The 19192-nt window shown below is 42.2% G+C and overlaps 1 protein-coding gene across 2 annotated transcripts in view; it reads right to left on the reverse strand.

Annotated features, from left to right (window-relative positions):
- LOC111874559 (protein EFR3 homolog cmp44E) overlaps window positions 1–5491 on the reverse strand; it is a 41884-nt gene extending 36393 nt beyond the window's left edge. The window contains exons 1-2 of one of the 2 annotated variants that reach the window (XM_023870150.2): window positions 5095–5491; window positions 4597–4673 (exon numbers count right to left, since the gene is read on the reverse strand). In XM_023870150.2, coding sequence (XP_023725918.2) covers window positions 4597–4673; window positions 5095–5182 — 165 coding nt within the window. In that variant the 5' untranslated portion in view covers window positions 5183–5491. Of the gene's footprint in view, window positions 1–4596; window positions 4674–4777; window positions 4939–5094 lie in introns of those variants that run through there. The other variant, XM_033755497.1, reaches the window with a different exon arrangement.
- Between the last annotated feature and the right edge of the window lie 13701 nt (window positions 5492–19192).

Here is a 19192-nt window from a genome sequence, read left to right on the forward strand (position 1 = left end):
GCCATTCCCTATCTATCAAATACGGTCTATTTGATTGTGTATCTTCCCATCAGGAGACGTCCAAGTAAATTTATGGACGTTATAATGTGGGAACATTGTACTTTTGACAGTAAGGTTTTTTGATGTGGCAAATTTTACAACTGTAACTCAATTATCATTACTAATTACATGCAAACTCTCATTCCCAATCATTGGTTTGAAAATGTCTTCCCTCCCTACTTTGGCATTGAAATCTCCTAACAAAATTTTCATAGGGTACTTTGGGAATTTATCAAATACATGTTCTAGTTTTTCATAAAATCTATCCTTTATATCATCAATTTTATCTTCTGTTGGGGCGTGAACATTCATAACATGATATTACACCAGCGACCTTTTAGTATTATATATGATATCCTATCACTAACGAATTCTACCCTCTTAATTGCTGATACAATTCTCTTATGTATGAAAAAACCTGTAGCTAATTCATGATTTTCATTCCCCTTAACATAGAAAATGTATGGTCTCCTGCTGGAACGATGTCACCTCCATCCCATCTGACCTCATGTACTCCGGCTATATCTAACTTATATTTTAAGATTTCTTCTGTCACTACCCTGAGCGAACCTGGTCTGTACAAACTTCGAACATTCCAAGTGCCAAATCTCATATCCATTTTCATTAGCTTAGGTCGTTTATCTAAGGAATCTGTCCAGTCCGAGGCTTTGTGTTCATTTTTGTAACAATGATTTTTTTATGGTGAGGAGTTGTTAGCCCCACGCCCAACCCCTAAGCTGGAGGGCCACCCCTTGTCGTTTGTCCACGACTGCATATTCAATATATTCACAGGTTCCCTCCAAAACTGGAGGGTGTCTCCTCCATCCGCAACCTGAGGACGCGCCATGCCGTGGTGACAGGGACCCACCTAACATGGCCATAACGGATATAATAATAATGAAAAATTTTAAATAATGCGAGAATTACCAAAGTGCGACATAGAGACATGAAGTGAGCACATGATGTTGGAAAAATGGCGCCAATAGACTTGCTCAATGCAGGGTTGCCACAAACCTTTAATTTGTAAAAAATGCAATATCTGCAAAGCACAATAAAGTGAAGTGCAATAAAATGAGGTATGCCTGTATAGCATCAAATGGTAGAAGAGACGAACAAAGAATTGCAAAGGATTTGGAATGAACTGGCTATGGCCTAACTGAAGTACTATCCTGACATTTACTTCATACATATAACTGAAGAAAACCACACAAAAACCTCTGTCAGGACAGTAGGTGTCCTAGCAGAGATCTGAACAGGGTACCTCCTGAATACGAGTCTATAGCATTACCACTACAATTCATTTTGTGTATTTCTTGTTACATGTTCCTATTGTGTATGTATTACACAATATAATAAGAAAGCAAAGCAATCAATATTCAAAGAGAGACACAAATAAGTCAACTAAAAGAAGATGTATGACAAGCCAGTTACATCCTGAGGCATGCTAAACCTCAGAGGAAGAACCATCTAAAGCAGAATGGGACACACTAGGGATCCTATGGAATGATGAGAGCTTCATGATTCTCCCTCTGGGCAAAATTAATGCAACAGTGGCACTTCTGAGTGAGGATTACCAAAATAAAATGGAAGACATACTGAGTGATCACTTCTACAAGAAGCTCAGAACTGATCAACTTCCAGGATGAAAAGATAAATGACTTCCCTTATAAAGAAGTCAAACATCTCACAGGACTGCTCAGAGAAACTACAAGCTTAAGTTCCATCTAGATTCTATGGCCTACTGAAAACTCAAGAGCAATGTGTCACTATGACTTACTGCAAACTGCATTGGCTCACCAACATTTGGACTGGCAAAATATCTGAGAGCTCTGGTTTGCCCCCTGGTTGGACAATCAGATCATCATATCAAGAACTCTGAGGCCCTTATTAAAAAATGGGGGCACTTAAATCTTCAAGAAATGGACATGTTGGTGAGTTTCAACATGGTCTCTCTGTTTACTAAAATCCCAGCTGAAAGACATTCTGCTGTTGCTCTCACAGCTTGCATCAGGTACGTCCTCACCACAACTTATTTTTAATGTTATATTTTAGCGTCCTGTTGCACTGATTTTCATCTATTATATGTATACAGTGGCCATCCTGTAGGGCACACAATTTCACCTGTCACTTCACAACATGTTTCGGCAACACAGTGCCATCATCAGGTGTCCCAACTACGTCAATCTATTGCATCTATTGCGGTTTACACAGAAAATAAGAAAAACGACCCCGTAGTGAACGAACCACATACAAGTTTTAATTAAGACAAATAAGATGAATTATCTTAACAAGTTTAGCGAGTGTAAATTTATCGTAGTTGACAAATACGGACTTTTTAAATACTTTTTAAATGGTTTGTGAAAACATATGAGGGCAAGCAATGCAATAGATTGACGTAGTTGGGACACCTGATGGCACTGTGTTGCCGAAACATGTTGTGAAGTGACACGTGAAATTGTGCGCACTACAGGAAGGCCACTGTATACATATAATGGACAACTTATTTTCTTTAAAACAGCTCATTCTATGATCAACAAGGCAGCGTAGCCATAGGAATACCCCTCACCCCTGTAGGAGACAACTTCTACATGGAGTCCTTCAAACAAGAGGCCATAAGCTCAGCCACCAAGAAGCCAGAACACTGGTACAGTTACACATACAACATGTCTGCTGTTTGGACACAGGGAAAGGAGGAGCTGCCAACATAAAGTTCACCATGGAAATGGAACAAAACAAGACATTCTCTTCCCCAGATGTTCTGGTGAGCAGAAGGACAAATAACTTTCTGGGACATACTGTATGTAGGAAACCCAAACATACAGATCTCTGCCTTCATGTGAGTTCTGAGCATCATTCATCACAGAAAGGTGCAGCACTGAGCACTCTCATCCAATGGGCTAAGACCCATATGTGACGAGGACAGCCTAGACATGGAGATCTTCCACCTAAACAGGGCATTCATACATAACAAATGCAGCAACCTTAATGCCATGCATATACTTGCCCCAAGACAAAGTTCTCAAAACACAGAAAGAGAAATCCACAGGAATAGCCATGTCAAGCTGCCTCCAACAAAATCAGAAGGCTTTTCTCCAAACACAAAATTAAGACAATTCACATACTCATGAAGAAAACTGTCCATACAGTTAGACATCTAAAGGCCAAGCCATGCTTAAAATTCACTGATATACTGTGTCCCTTGTGGGTGGGCAAAGTGTATGTTGAGCAGACAGGCAGAACCATCAAGGCCTGGTGTAAGGAGCATATGAGGCACATACATCTGGACAAGCCAAAGAAGTCAGCAATGGCAGAACATAAGTTTGAAATGTGCCACAACAAATTCATCAATACCAGTGTACTGGATGGAGCACCAGGTTACACGAACCACTTAATAAAGGAGGCCACTGAAATCACACTCCACCCCAGAAACTTCAACAGGGTCAGGGGTTTCATTCTCAGTTGGTCCTGGTACCTGGTGACTAATATGATAAAGCAGTACTGAGATGAAGCAATCCAGAGACAGTGCCAAAACAAACATATGACTCTGACCACTATCACTGCATCAGTTCATGTTCAGCTCCAGTCATGGGCTACAGGCTGATATATAGATGGGGGGTCATCTGAATCTTATGTCACATCTGACCCTGATGACGGGGACATAGATGGTCCCTGAAACATTCATAATTTTTAACCGCCTGACACAGCCAATAGGACCAGAAGATTTTATCAACTTCAGCTGCCATGAAAGCTCCACATCGTATATCAGTGAAAAGGAAACTCTGCAGCAGTATCTCAGGTCAAAATACCAAATTTCTAAGGCTAAGCTCCAGAAATAGAACAAAAATTTGCTATACACTTTAACATTTACAAGTAATATGTTTTTGGATATTATCCATCATCTTGTCTATTTTTAAAAAACCGTCCTATTTCTTTTTTTAAAACAGAACATTTCAGAGACTAGATTCTCCCCGTCCTCAGGTAAAACCTACTCAGTTGGGTCCAATAGATAGAGCTAGCCCCTATCTCTGGACCTATTTTTAAAAATAGACAAGACGATGGATAATGTCCAAAAACATATTACTTGTAGCAATTTACCATCATCACAAACTTTTAGACCTTACTTTAACATTTGTCCACAAACCCACTGTACAATACACAAATATTGTCTGTAGATGTTTCAGAAATTATTGTGTTGGATGCTACATTTGACAGTGATTTGAATATTAGCCTAGTATTCAAAATGTCCCTGGTCAGATCCTGTCATCAATAACAGAAGTATATAAACAAGTAACATGTCGCTATAATAATAATAATAACCTGAATATGGAAGTAAACCAAATTCATGAAATGTGTGCATTTTAATTAAATATACCCCAGAGTCTGGGCCTAAAAATGTACTTGCCATAAGCCTCAGGGCTAGTGGCTGGACATATTTCTGGAGCCTTGTCCGGGAGTTACAAGAGTTGCATTCGTAAATATTTATCTAGGTGGTTAAATCTGATTTATTTGTAGATTATTTCATTCACAGAGGACAATTAAACAGTTCCATCTACATACCTGTGGATTCACTGGGAAGATATTATCGACAAGCCGCTTGTAACGGGGCCGCAACGCTGAGCAGCAACCACAGCAACCTGGAAATGAATACTATTTTCAGAACTGTCAACTATTTTCCTTACTCGAATAGAAACAAATATCTGAATTCGATATTCATGTCAATAAGGTAAAATTAACTCACTGGCACACATTTCCTTTTGTATAAATAACTGTCAAAATATAATCACGGTTAAACAATACGGTGCCAAGAAACTGAACACATTCAATCAAATACCACCTGAAAAATAAAGCGGCAGCAATACACGAGACTAGCTAACATAACACTAAAACCTAATAATCTAATCTGCCATCATGCTCATGAAGGCGCAGCAGTATAACCAACTTATGAATACGAATCGCTTAACTGTACGAATTGCACTTCTCTCTACCAGTGTATTAATATTATGATTTAAACCACCAAAACCTTTGTACCTCTACCACTTTAAAAATATTACTTACATCCCGGATCGGTACACTTCTGAATCACAGAATCAAAAACATCCGGCAATTCCGAATCAAAACAACACTTCGCTAAACTGAATGCCATAGTATTCACTAAACCATTTACTTTCACATTATTTATCGAAATGACATATTATGAGACAGTGATATTGACCTAGGGTTGAATGGGTCACATTTTCAAATGACCTATTTCGCCTTCAACGAAAAGGCCGGAAAACGTAAACAGCTCACATAATAATTGTGACACGAAGTTAACAGTAACTGCTAGAAATCCACTGATAGATGATGCTGCTTGCGTGTTTTTGCATCAGAACACCACAGTTTGTTATCTGTACACCAAGCACTGCAAATATTAGAATGGCTACTCCTCGATACCACCCGCTACACAGCTGGGGCTTCGCTCCTCTGATGCCCCTGATCAGCACTTGATGCCCTGATCCAGGCCTGCGCTACTACCAACTTCAAAATGATCAGGTCGAATCATATGACAGGACTGCATTCGAAATACATTCGCCGACCAGTATTACTGGGCATGTAAGATAAAAATACAATAACATAAAGAGACCACTTACGCAGCAGTGTAATTTTGACATACAGGATAATCCGGTTTGTTTTATTCTTTGCTCTGGTGTTACATAGCTCATGCCTAGACAGACTAAAATCGATCTGACATAAATACAAAAATATCCAAAGAAAATTAAATAGTAAGGTTTATGACTGCAGGCGAATGATATATTCTTCCACCAATGTATACGTTTGAATGCAATTTTACTCTTATGTAAAGTCCAATAATTCTTCCAATTTTACTTATTCCGGTTAGTTAATTGATGTTACATTTAAAGCAGAGCTATAGGGACCCATGGCAAATGGAAGGATGGGCAAGACAAAGATTTCCTACATAGATGTTTTAAAAAATCAAAAGGGATGAAAAGTAGGAAATATACAAAACAATAAGAAGTAAATGTGTTGTTAAACAAATAATCTTCTGTCCTAAATATTCCAGTGATCTCAGTAAAATAATCTTAAACGGCTCAAACATAATTTTGTTAGGAAATTTTCTGGGTGTCCCCATCTGTTTGGAAAGACATCCTGATGGCCACCCAAGTGTTGACCTCGTATATTCATTCAATTCGAAATATGCAAATATGATAATTAATTAATTAATGCTCAACGTATGGATAAATTTATTTCGATTACAAGGATCAATATTTTTGGATAATGTTTAACAAACAATATAACGAGGAGCTTCATAACTTGTACTCTTCGCCGAATATAATTAGAACGACAAAGCCACGCAGATGATTTGGGCAGGACTTGTAGCACTAATGGGGGAGAAGAGGAATACAAATAGGGTATTGGTGGGAAAGCCAAAAGGAAAGAGACCACTAGAAAGATCAAGACGTAGGTGGGTGGAAAATATTAAAATGGATCTTAGAGAGATAGGATGGGGGTGGTATTGACTGGATCGAATTGGCTCAGGACAAGGAGTAGGGGAGGGCTCTTGTGAATACGATAATGAACTTTCGGGTTCCTAAAATGCTGGGAAGTTCTTGAGTAGCTGCACAACTGGCGACTTCTCAAGAAGGGCTCAGCTCCATAAAGTTACTACCAAATCATTCTGAGAGACGTACTTTGAAACAGGTTTCATCGTCAAGGAAAAGTCTGTTTCCTTCGACCCTAGGTATGTAACCTACTATTTCACTCCTTAATCCTAGTAGGCTCACAGTTATCTAAAGTTTCTGCATCATCATGCTTTTGTTTGTGGACTTGGGGACGCTTCAGTGTCGGTGTGTGTGAGCTCCTGAATAGCCTCTGTACTTTTTAAAGAAATACATGAACCGTACGGACTTGCGGCTTTGCAATTATGTAAAATGAGAACAAAAATACCGCCATTTAATGTTAGATCCTGAAATTGTGTACGGTGATTTATTATTTAAAATCTTGCAGTTTCTTTCGGAGAGCCGGGATAGCGCAGTCGGTATAGCGACTGGCTACGTGCTGGACGACCAAGGGGTCGGTGTTCGAGTCCCAACGGGGGCAGGAATTTTCACTTCTCCATATCTTCCAGACTGCCTCTGGGGTCCAGCCAGCCTTCTATCCAATGTGTACGTGGGCTCTTTCCCTACGGGTAAAACTGCCCGGACGTGAATGTGACCACTCACCTCCAGCTATTACCGAGGTCAATAAACGAAAGTCTACACATCCGCTCCCCCATAAGTTTTCATGTCGTAGCGCTTAATTAGTTAAGCACAAGGAAAACTTTACCTTTTTAGAGTTTCGTTCGAGACTGCACTTGTGAACACTACAAAGTAATAATGCAACATGAAAACACATTGTTCTGTGGATTCGGGAGGTGTCAGGTTCGAATCTCGGTCCAAATAATGGATATCCTGAGATTTTTCGCAGTTTCTTCAGGAAAATTCTTCTTTGAGCAGGAAATGACCACCTCCATCCAAGTCCATTTCAATTCAACATTCACAGTCATCCTGTCTTTCAACGCTTTCTAACATGGCAGTTGGAAAAAGGGCCGTCAAATAAAAAATATATAATTTACTTCTAATAGCGACATCTAAAGAATTGTTGCAGAGGGAAATTTTTTTTTCTGTAGGCGTAGATCATAAGTATATATGCAGATTTAGTATGACACGTTTATTTTGTTTGATAAAAATAGCGAAAGTGAAAAATTTTGGGGTTATTTTACCAACATTTAGGTAGTGTGTATCCATTACAACATAGGTTATATCTTCAGGGTATTGACATGGATTACATGGGAAAAATACTTTTACCGCCTATGTCACATTCCCTACGGCCCCAAGCGTGAACACTTTGTGTTCGGCTCTGAGACCTGAGGGAACAATTTAAGCAGAATCATGCTTCTAAAGCCGTAATCGAATTGCTTCTCCAAATGGTGTTACAAAAAAGCCTGTAATTGGCAGACGCTTCATTAAGCAGAGTAAAAACGTATTCCTTTTGCAGTCCGTGGGGCACGCCTTCTACTATATGTAGCTAACGATGTTGTTCCACAGTATACAACGATTGACTTATGTTCAAGAGGAACCCTACTCAAATCTCCTCCAGTGTCGACTATTCAGACTCACGTGTTAGGATTTTGCCTGCAGACATTTAGACAGACTCTGGATCAGTGACGTATTAATTTTTGGTACATTCGATACTGCCGTGGTTCAGACTATATAGGACCGTACGAATGGGATGATTTAACGAATAATGAAATGAAAAGTGTGGAAGGAAATAGTCGTGACTTAGATTGTGGCACTCTCCTGGCATTCGACTGGAGAGACTGAGAAACCCCACAATAAAGCTCAGTCAAAATAACAATATCCTGGCAGAGGTTCGAACCAGTCTCCTCCCTAATAGATTTCAGTAGCGGTACAGATTGAGCCAAACAGTATTATCAGAGAGCAGGGAATGACCACTTACTTGTATTTTCGCTACCGACAGCAGAGTGCCGCAAAATTAGTGAATAAAATATATCCGACTACTGGTCCGTTCAGACGTTCTTTCCTAATGAATGTTAATCTTCAGGAAAATGCTCGAGTAGCAGGCCTATTTTACAACATTGTCGCGTGTTTCCTGGTAACCTACTTCTGTCTCTTAAGTAACGCGATGAATAATTGTACGTAGGTTTCGGATTCAGCGAATATTTATTGAACACACGCTTGCACATACTTACAAGTACAATTATTATCCACTACTTCACTGTTATAATTTCTTCTTGGATCACTCTCTCGGTTAAGTCTTCTGTTCACTTTTTCGGATGCGAGCTAGTTTCTGCTATACTCGGAGCTACACTAAGAACTAACTGCTCTCCATCAAGTCAAAGACAAAGTTACATTGTGACTGACGGTCAGTCAGTCAGTCATTCTTGGTGTCGATCTCCATCTGGGGCTCATGACCGGATATTTATTGCTGTTTGAAAGTTACAGTCTTGTTTTCATGGGGCGCTCTCTCTGACGAAAAGAATGGGTCCGTACTTTGTATATGCCCTTTCCAGTGCAGTCTTTTTCGGGTTCAAGTCCATTGGGATTCGTGACCATATTTTATTGTCTCAGATTTGAGACTTCCCTTTTTGTCGCCTCCTACGACTCGCAGGGTCACGGTGGAGGTATTAGACCCCGCCTCCACACGGGTGTCTACTGTAGTCATGGACCTGAAAAGACTGCGCTGGAAAGGGCTAGCAGCATATACAAAATACAGATTAATCCTCTCGTCAGAGAGGGTGTAACCGTTTTGTTACGTGCCCCAGGTTGGAAGACCCATCTTCTACTCGTCCTCCCGGGTTGTTCTTTACGTCGCTGGCTGCTGTACTGCTACGGGTGACGACGGCTACAGCTGGCTTTACACTGCTTCACTTATCATACATACACATCTCTAACCTTTAGGCTAATAGGTTTGGTTTGGGGGCCAGTAAATTGCTACTATCAGTTTACAGATTTAGGAAATGTGTGCAGGATTGATAAGGGGGTAGCGGTCGCGGGTAGCTAGTTCCACCGGTAGAGCTGAGATCCTGACCTCAGGCCGTTTGGCAGGGTCTCGCTCAGGAAGGGAAGTGGGAACTCCTGTTATAACACACACACACTTTGTTCCACAAGACACTTTATTAAACTTTTGTCCATAGTGGACGCCACTATCGCACTAGATTGAATTTTCTTCCGCTTGATTTGTGATCTTGAATAAGACTCCTCCAATGACTTCTCCTCGAAACTCTCGGAGTCGTCTAGGTCCACAAGTCAACTCACTAAATTACGAAGATTGGCCAATTTCAAAAAATTGGAGTACACTAATTAAGTATTCCCCCAATCCGTTTGGGTATTACAGGGAATTTAGGTGCTAAAACTTAACGTAAAACCTGTCAGTTACTTGAGAAATGTTACGCTTGGCTTGGGGTTGGGAGCCTACCCCTCATTTGAGTTATGGGTTCAAAACTGTCACATATTGTGTTCTCCAAGGATTCAGACAAGTAAAATTTTGTGTGACTTTCTAAAGAACCAAGCTGCAGGGGGTCTTCCTCTTTCACTTCGCATCTGCGTTGACGAGTCGTTTTTCTTTGTCTTTTTCCTTCGGGAGTTTTGGCTAAAATTCCTTCTTGAGAGCAAGAAGTAGCCTATGTACCTCTCGTCCATTTGCTGTAGGTTACAAGTAAACCTAGCTAGTTAGTTAGTTAGTTAGTTATTGGAGAGGGTGGGTTTCCCCATGCACTGAGACCTGTATTGGTCCATTGTGCTTCCCTCTATTATTTCTACCAGACTCTATATCCTACCGGTACTGGTGCTTACCATCAGTCCCGCCCAGCCAGCGAGACCGGCTCTACTATCTGAGAGGTATCTATAATGTCTCCCTCATCTACCAGAGGTATTAGAAACTGCTATTGGGCGGGAAACGTTCGTTAATTTGGCTCAGTGACCTCCTTTGGAGATATGAGGTTCTTTTAAGTGCCGTAAAGCTACGACACGAGACCCACGGCCTAAAGTCCCTCCCGGAGGACTTGTTCCCTGAAATTTTCCGCCCTTAAAATTTCGACGACCTCCGCCGGGTATTTGAACCCGCGTACTACGAGTCATGAGGTGGGAACGTTACCTCTAGACTACGGAGGCCGCCACAAGTAAGCCTAACCGAACATGTTAATTTACCTAGATCAAAACATGTTACTAAATTAAATCGAGCTGGGGTAGGCAGATCGGTTCCATACTCCCAAGCGAATATGGTTGCTGACATGAAATAGAATGATTCCATATTCGTTTGTAGTAGGTAATGAACTTCTTAGTATTATAATAAAAAAAAACATTAATCCTAGGACCTTCTTGATCTCTCCTTTTTCTCCCTTTCCCTCTCTCTCTTATTCTGTTACTTACATACTGAACTAAACCCTTAATTACTACTGACACTCTTAGCTGCTAAAGGCTACATAGAAACTTATTTGTCATACCAAAAATACTATGATTAGTTCAATCATTGTCCATTTGTATCTTTTCATTCAGGTTGATCTACTGCCTTGCCACCTGACATCACTGCTTCTCTTCTTTATTCACTGCACTTCACAATTCTTGAGGTTAATCACATCCACTGGGTTCTGGCTAGTTATTGCTAGTTTAGTTAACTTTAGGTCTCCTGTTTGTTTATGTTTCGTCTCACTTTTCCCTCACTTTCTCTTTCTTTCCTTTCCTAAGACAATGACCTTACCGTATAGTGTTCAGTTCATGTACAGAGTGGGCCAGACTCAATTAGGCAGTTTTTGATCATTAATAACTAACCAATCCAACAACACACGGGATAATGGGAAAGTACCTTTTGTTGTCGATAGATGGCAGCATCATATGGTATGCTGGAACGAGGTCAACACTCTGCCTACTTAGTGCGCATCGAGGAAACGTCATGGCCGGTAGACGGTTGTCTATCGAGCAGCGTGTAAAATGTGTGCGCCTTTTCTCAGTTACTAACAATGTATCAGAAGTCCAGCGCAGGATGTTGGAAGAGTTTGGACCGCCAGCAGTCCACAGGGAGACAATCGTCCGAATAAACAAGCAGTTTGATGAAACTGCCAGTGATTTGAATCCCAAGCATCCTGGTCAGCCCAGAACTGTCCGAACTGCTGACACACAAGCACGTGTTACTGGGGAACTGGCATCATCTCCTCAGAAATAGAAGTCTACCCGCCGTTTGTCGGCCCTATTGGACATTTCGAGGACAAGTTTGCGGAGAGTTTCGAGTGACATGAAGCTGACGCCATACCATCCACGGCTTATTCATGTTCTTAACGAGGACAACTTCAACAGGCGACTTGAGTTCGCCGAGTTGATGCTAACCAAGTTTCAGGAGAACCCTGACCTTATCCGGAATATTATCTGGACTTAGGCCAAATTTCACACATCAGGATCGGTCAACAGACACAACTGCGTGTATTGGCGGCCAGAGAACCCCAGGTCCACCATTGAATATGATTTCCAGTCCCCGGGAGTGATGGTGTGGGCCGGCGTGACGTACGAAGGACTGATTGGCCCGTTCTTCCTTGAAGGTTGCGTCACGGGGAAACCTACCTAAAGTTGCTGAGGGAAAGTGTCATCCCAGAACTTCAGAGGAGAGAGAACTTTGATGAACTGTGGTGGCAACAAGATGGGGCCCCACCACACTTCGCCAATATTGTTCGGGCGTTCTTGCATCAAGTTTCTCCTCAACGCTGGATTGGCCGTCGAGGGCCTGTGGTGTAGCCAGCCCGATCACCCGACATCACCCCACCAGACTTTTTCCTTTGGGGTTACCTCAAAGACAAGGTGTACGCTAATCCCATTGACAGTGTGAAATATCTGCTTGAGGTGATTGTTCATGAGTTCAATAAAGTTCCGGTGAATATATATAGAAAGGCTATAAAAATATTGCTTTGCGACTGCAAGCCTGTGTTTTCTTAGGTGGTGCCCAGTTTGACCAGCATCTTGAAAATCGATGACTTATGTGTGTGCGATACCATTTTGGTAACCACTGCAATTGTTAACATTTATCAATAAAAATAACATCTAATCAAAAATTGCCTAATTGAGTCTGGCCCACCCTGTAGTATAAACTTCAATATGAGCATCCCCTTTACAGAATACAATAGTTTGTTTTTTCTCTCTCTCACTCACTCTTCCACGCACACTGAAACGATTTTCTGTGTCCTAAGTTTTATTTTTGTCAATAACTAGTATTCCTCACTAGTCATAATAGTTCGGAAACGGTTCGGCTAATTACTACCAAAATTAGCAAAGTCCTTATAAAGTTTCGAAATTGTTTAAGTTAATCCCTGCTATGACAATATTTTTTTATTTGGCGCTACAGCCCCAGTGAGCCTAGGCCTACCTCCATGAACTTGCTATGACAATATACATTCTACCTTTTATCAATTTGCCTCTTATTCGGATTTCATTGAGTTTCTTTCAAATAAGGTTTCAAATGTTTGATGTTAAAGATTCCCCTTATTTTACCTGCTGGGGTCTCTAGTTCCTAAATGGAGGGGTTAACCTTTCGATGGATGAGGTAAGGTCCCTCGTAGGGTCTCTGGAATTTGCTAGTAGTGCCTTGAGCCACATCTGAGGCGTACTGACACTTGACTAGGACTAGCTTCTGTAGAGTCGGTTTCCATTTTGTCCTACCTGTTTTCCGTCGTCGGTTTCGCCTGTCAGCCCTTAATTTCATACGGACGTATGCTTTAAGTATTTTATCCGCTAAGGTCTCCTCTTTAAGCGACTGGTCCTCTTCCTTCTTCAGGATTTTCCGAAAAAGATCTGGTCTGAGGCTCTGGCTTATTAATTTTATGGGAGCGTACCCCATAGATTCGCTCACTGAGGAATTCAACAAATTTTCAATGAATGGCAAGAGTTCTGGCCATTTCTTATGCCTATCGTGGCAATAAATTCTAAAGTATTTTCCCAATTCACGCATAACGCGCTCGGTGGGATTAATTTCTGGGTATCGAATAGGTGAGTATTTACATTGAATGCCCAATTCAGCTACCGCTTTCTGCCATGCTGGACTCGCAAATTGCGATCCGTGATCTGACAGTATCACCTCAGGTTTAATTACACTCTGTAAATAGTCCTGAATTTCTTGAGACAGCTTCTAGTAGTGGCTGCCTTTAGCGGGTAAAGGGTGACATGTTTAGAAAAGAATCCAGGCATACCAACAAATATTTTACCCCACCACGGCAGATGGGGATTGGCCCATAGAGGTCCACGGTCAGTAACTCTCCCGGCCTTGTTGGTGAACGAGATATCCTTTCAATTTTGTACGCCCTGTTAGGATGCTTCACACTCTGACATATGTCGCCGTGTGCCATAAACTTCCGCACCTTCCTCCCCAAGGATTTCAGGTGGAATGTTTGAGCTATTTGCAGCATACAATTATCGGTACCTTGATAAAATATATACATAACGAATCACTAACAGCTCTAACTGGGTAGGGAGCATAGTCTTCAAGTGTGGATGTGTCCAAACCTTTTTGCAGTACAGGATTTTGTCTCCAATCATGTACCTTCCCTCTAGCTTTGTTCGGTTACTTTCCAATTCTTCCCTTATCTTCCTTAATTTAGGGTCACCAAGTTGGTGCTCCGACAGATTACCTAAATCTTTCATGAGTGTCCTGTCGGTACCCAGATATACCTTTGCCACGAATAACTCTCTAGGTGTCATCACTAGGTCGCGGCTTTAATGGCTTAACGCTATGGGATTGCAGCTCAGCGTGTCTGCAAAAAAATTGTCGGTGCCCTTAATATGAGCTACTTTCAAGTCGTATTCTTGCAACTGCATTATCCAGCGCGTGACTCGGCCAGGTGTCAAATTACACCGCTTCAGAAATGTAAATGCTTTATTGTCAGAATAAACTGTGACGGAGTTACTTATTACGTAAATCCTGAATTTCTGAAGAGCGTAGACCACAACGAGCAGCTCCTGTTCACAGGTGGAGTACCTCCGTTCTACGGAACTCAATACCCTGGAAGCGGTTGAAACAATCAAAGTTTCACCTGCGTCGCTCTCCTGGGTCAGGATCGAGCTGATCCCCAATTTACTGGCGTCGGTATAAATTGCATAGGGCGCATCTTCTAATGTGTGTACTAAATGAATGCTGCGCCCAAAACTTTGGGGCAGGCGCAGGAATGCATCTGTGCTGGTTCGGGCCACACCCACTTCGTACCTTGTTTCAACAGAGGCGTTAAAGTTGCCACGTAATTTGCATAGCCTATGATAAACCTGCTATGAAAATTACATGTTCCAATGAATTGCCGCAATTGCTTACTGTCCCTTGGTGCTGGATAACTTAGTATGGCTTGTACCCTATCCGCGTCGGCTGACACAAATTCTATTAATTATGTGCCCCAAGAATTTAACTTCGTCTTCGCAGAAGCGACACTTAGGGGCATTAATAGTGAAACCTGCCTTTGTAAGCTTAACGAGTATGGTATCTAGGTGCATTAGATGATCGTCGAATGTCTGTGAATAAATTAAGACGTCGTCGATGTGGAACACCACATTATCAAGTTTACCCACACCCAGTGCTAATTTGATCGCGCGTATAAACGCGGGAAGGGAATTCCTAAAGCCGTAAGGTACTCTTTTGAACTGGAATACAGTTGAGTCAAATAAAAACGTTGTATACTTCCTGCATTCCTCATGTATATCAATTTGCTGATAGGCAGAGCTTAGATGTAGCGAAGTAAAATATCTGGCTCCATTGAATCTCGGTAAGAACTCCTGAAGTGTTGGAGTACGCTCGTGGTCAGGGATCGTGAATTGGTTCACTTTCCTGACGTCTAAACAAATGCGTATCTTGCGGCCCTTTTTTGTCATTATAGTCAGAGGGTTCAGGACAGGCGACGTGCTAATTTCTAAAATTCCGTCTTTCACCATCTGTTTAATTTGTTGGTGGACAGCTGGTCTAACTGCAAACTGGATTGGCCGAGAATATCCAATAATAGGTTCGTTGGTCTGCACTTGAAATTTATGCGTAAACAGATTACATCTCCAAGGTTTGGTTGTCATGTGGTTCAGGTAGGGGATGAGAACTCGGTACAGTTGGTTCCGCTGTACTCCTGACAGGGTGATCACTTGCTCTATTAAGTAGGACACGTCAGCTTCTTCTAACGATCTGAGGTCTGGGGGGTTGGATTTGTGTTTAGGGATGGGCGGACTGTTAGGCAGGACTTGCTTTACTGCATTAATTCCTAACCCTTGGTTAGTAATCGCAACTCGATTAGCAGAATCTCTGCTATGGCCACTTCCACTTGCAGCCTTATTCATATGAGCACACCTGGCTTCATTAATCAATCGGTCGCAGCAGTGAATTTGGGAATCCTCGTCCTTTGACACGTCACCTAACATTCTTTCGGTCTTCGAACCGAATCGAGTGCGTAGTAATGAGTCACTGCCTGTTACAGTCTGTTCGTGTGGATCCCCAGAGCAGCTGTGAACTGTCCTGGTGGGGGAAGGTGGTGCATAGTCAGCTGGTGGGTTTAGGGGTTGCTGACCTGCTGATAAGTGGAGTTGGTAAGAAGATTACCTTTTCACCCTTCGATCATCACTGTCTGCTTCAGTTAACCCTTCCTTAATAACAAACGACTGTTAAGTAATTATGCCATCTCTTACATAACTGAACGTCCTGGAGTCAAAGTTAATCCTGAAAATATATTCCATCAAAAATTGACATCCAACGATAGCGTCATTAGTTAACTGGGAAGAAAGTAAAAACACTCCCTTGAAGAAATCTTGTCCTATCGAAATATCGATTAGCGCTTGCCGACGAATCTTTTTGGATCATCTGCCAAAAGCTGTCATGAGCAATACGTTTTCTACTGGTAATATGGGCATTCTTAACCCCGTCCTTATGAGCTCTTCATAAACTCCTTCTGATAGTAGATTTACCTCGCTGCCTGAACCCAATATCGCGTTAATCTTAACAATATCTGAAATTTTAATTTCAATCTGAGGGCTATGTCCTAAATTAGCTTCATTAATCAAAAGTACTACACAACCCGTAGTTGCTTCTAAATTACACCTTAATTCAGGCTTTAGTTGGCTTTCACCATTAGGCTCTTTAGTCAATTTGGTTAGGCTGGGTGGACCGGGAAAAATACTGGGTTCTAGCATGGGGGCCATTCGATCCGTAATGACGCCTGTCATCAGTTTTCCGAATGGTTACCAGAGTTGTTAGTCTGCGTCTGTCCTTGTCGTCCTGTAAACGGGGGCACATCCGGGTTAAGAAGGTTGGAGCTTCCACTCTGAGATTCTCTATCCCCGTCTCTGTTGTAGCTGTGGTAATTACTGTTATGTCTCCTGTTGCCGTTATAACGGTTTCGGGATCGTAAGAACTGGACTTGTCTGACCTGGTTTTGGGTTTGAACCTTGTTCTCATTTCTGGCTTGTTGATTACCTGGTCTTGCGAGGTTGGGATTCTGGAATTTGGGTTGGTTCTGGGGTCTCTGGAAATCTCCATCGGACTCCATAAGTTCCACCCTTTTTAGTAACTCCACTGTTTCCTCTACAGTGCGGAGCTGGGTAACCAACATAACCCCTTGCACTCCTATTGGGAAATGGTGGCATAGAGCTTCCACTATTTTCGAGTCGCTAGGCCTTGGATCTAGATAAGTGGCCATGGTGGCATACTTCAAAAAGTGCCCCGATGACAAGTTTGACTGCCTATTGTACTTTGCTTGGTACAAACTACATCTAATTTAATTCCCACGAGATGTTGACCATCAATAAAACAAAAATGATACTTTGAATGACTGGTAATCGGACAGATCCCTGCTAGCTGCCTCTATCCACTGTTCCATCTGCCCGACTATGGATCTGCAGGCAACGGCTAAACGTAAAGCCTGCGGCAAATTTTTTTAGTTTAAAAAATTCCTCCAAACGCCGGAGATGAAATAGCGAGTTTGTGTCCGTGGCGTCGTCAAACAGAGGTAACGGAAGTTCAGCACTACTTAAGAAACTCGACACAGCTACTTGTTCAGTAGGCCCATTCACACTACATACATCCATACCACTATTAGTAACTGCGTTACAGTGAGTCGACTGTCAAGAACAACTACCGTTCCCACTAGTCATCCCATTGTTACCACTAGTGTCTACTTGAACTTGGGATTGGTCATTCTGACGCACGTCGGAACGAGAAGTCGTGCTGTGGCCCATTTCAAGCACCTCGGCTGCCAAATCCTACCTATTTGACAGTCCGTACAATTTGCCTTCTAAGTTTCTTACTTTTTCGTTAATCTTATGAAATTTGCGATTCACCTCCGACTTCTCCTGGGTGGACGCTTTGGAAATTTCCTCTAGTCTCTCCTTCTGGCCTGTGAATCTGCTGTCTACCTTTTGCCCTAAGTTGCCCAACCTGGCATTTACCTCGGACCTGTGTGCTACAATCTGGTCCGACAACTCGTTAATCACCAGTTGAGTGTTAGTACTGGCCTGCTCTAATCTTGTCTCGAAGTCAGTACTAATGTCTATCGCCTACTTTTTCACCACTACTAATTCCAATTCGGTCTCTTTTTGCATCTTAGAAACTAGGCTGGTTACTCGCCTGGCTTCTGCGTCTAACTGTGCCTTAAATTCTCGCTTAGCCTCCTGGTTTTTCCTCTCAAAATATTGTATTGGTTTTTTACTTTCCGCTTTGAGATCTGCTCGTACTAACTCCTGATACTGTTTATTGCTTTGCTGGATTGCGTTCATGAATCCAGCCAGCATTTGTTTAAGCTCGTCCCTGGAGTGTGAGGCTGGGGACTTGTTTCACTCACTTGATGCTCTACAGTTAACGCATCTGTTTGGGACACTGACTGAAACTAACTCTGACTCCTGTGGTGAGCTGAGAGATTGTCCTTGTGTCTCGCTTAGACTGCCTAAGATCTTCGACTGTTCGCTCTAGTTTGCACTGGCACTCTCCCCAGCCGGAAATTTCTGGTCCTCCTGCTGTCCCTCTACAGTGCGGTTACGAAGTGTAACGTGTTTACGTTACTGAATACGCCGTAGAGATCGTTAATTGGTTTATTCAACAATCTACAAGAACGGCGACAATTAATGATAACAATGTTACGGGTTTCCACACTTTAGAAACCCTAGAACAAAATCTCTTAACACTCTCTTCAAGAGTCTTCACGTACTAATAATGCGGGAGCTATACAAATCTCCCTGAATTACACGCTCCAAATATAACTATACTACAGCACTCACTAAGTATCGAAAGCACACAATAAGTCTTCCGCTCGCTGACTTCTTAGTTATCGCACACTCGCAGGCTGCTATGTTTCAACTGATGATCACACTGCTGTGGAGTCCGCTTATATAGCCTTGCGCTGTTGCTAGTGTGACGTGGCGTATAGCCTAGGACGCTGTTGCTAGTGTGACGTCACCGCTGTTGATTAGCATTGCATAGTTACCAGGTTACGGGGGCTCGGCTATCTTCGGCTCCGCTCGGCTCTCTTCGGCTCCGCTCGTGACGTCACCGCGCGTTGCGCATTGCGGGGTGATTACTCGCCTATTATGCGAGCGCTAAGTTACCGCTACGTGGAGCTGGGGCGGTAGGGATCAACATGTCACAGAAGTGATCGGCTGGCCATTTT

Source organism: Cryptotermes secundus, unplaced genomic scaffold (assembly GCF_002891405.2).
Source record: "Cryptotermes secundus unplaced genomic scaffold, Csec_1.0 scaffold970, whole genome shotgun sequence".
Lineage (NCBI taxonomy): Eukaryota > Metazoa > Arthropoda > Insecta > Blattodea > Kalotermitidae > Cryptotermes > Cryptotermes secundus.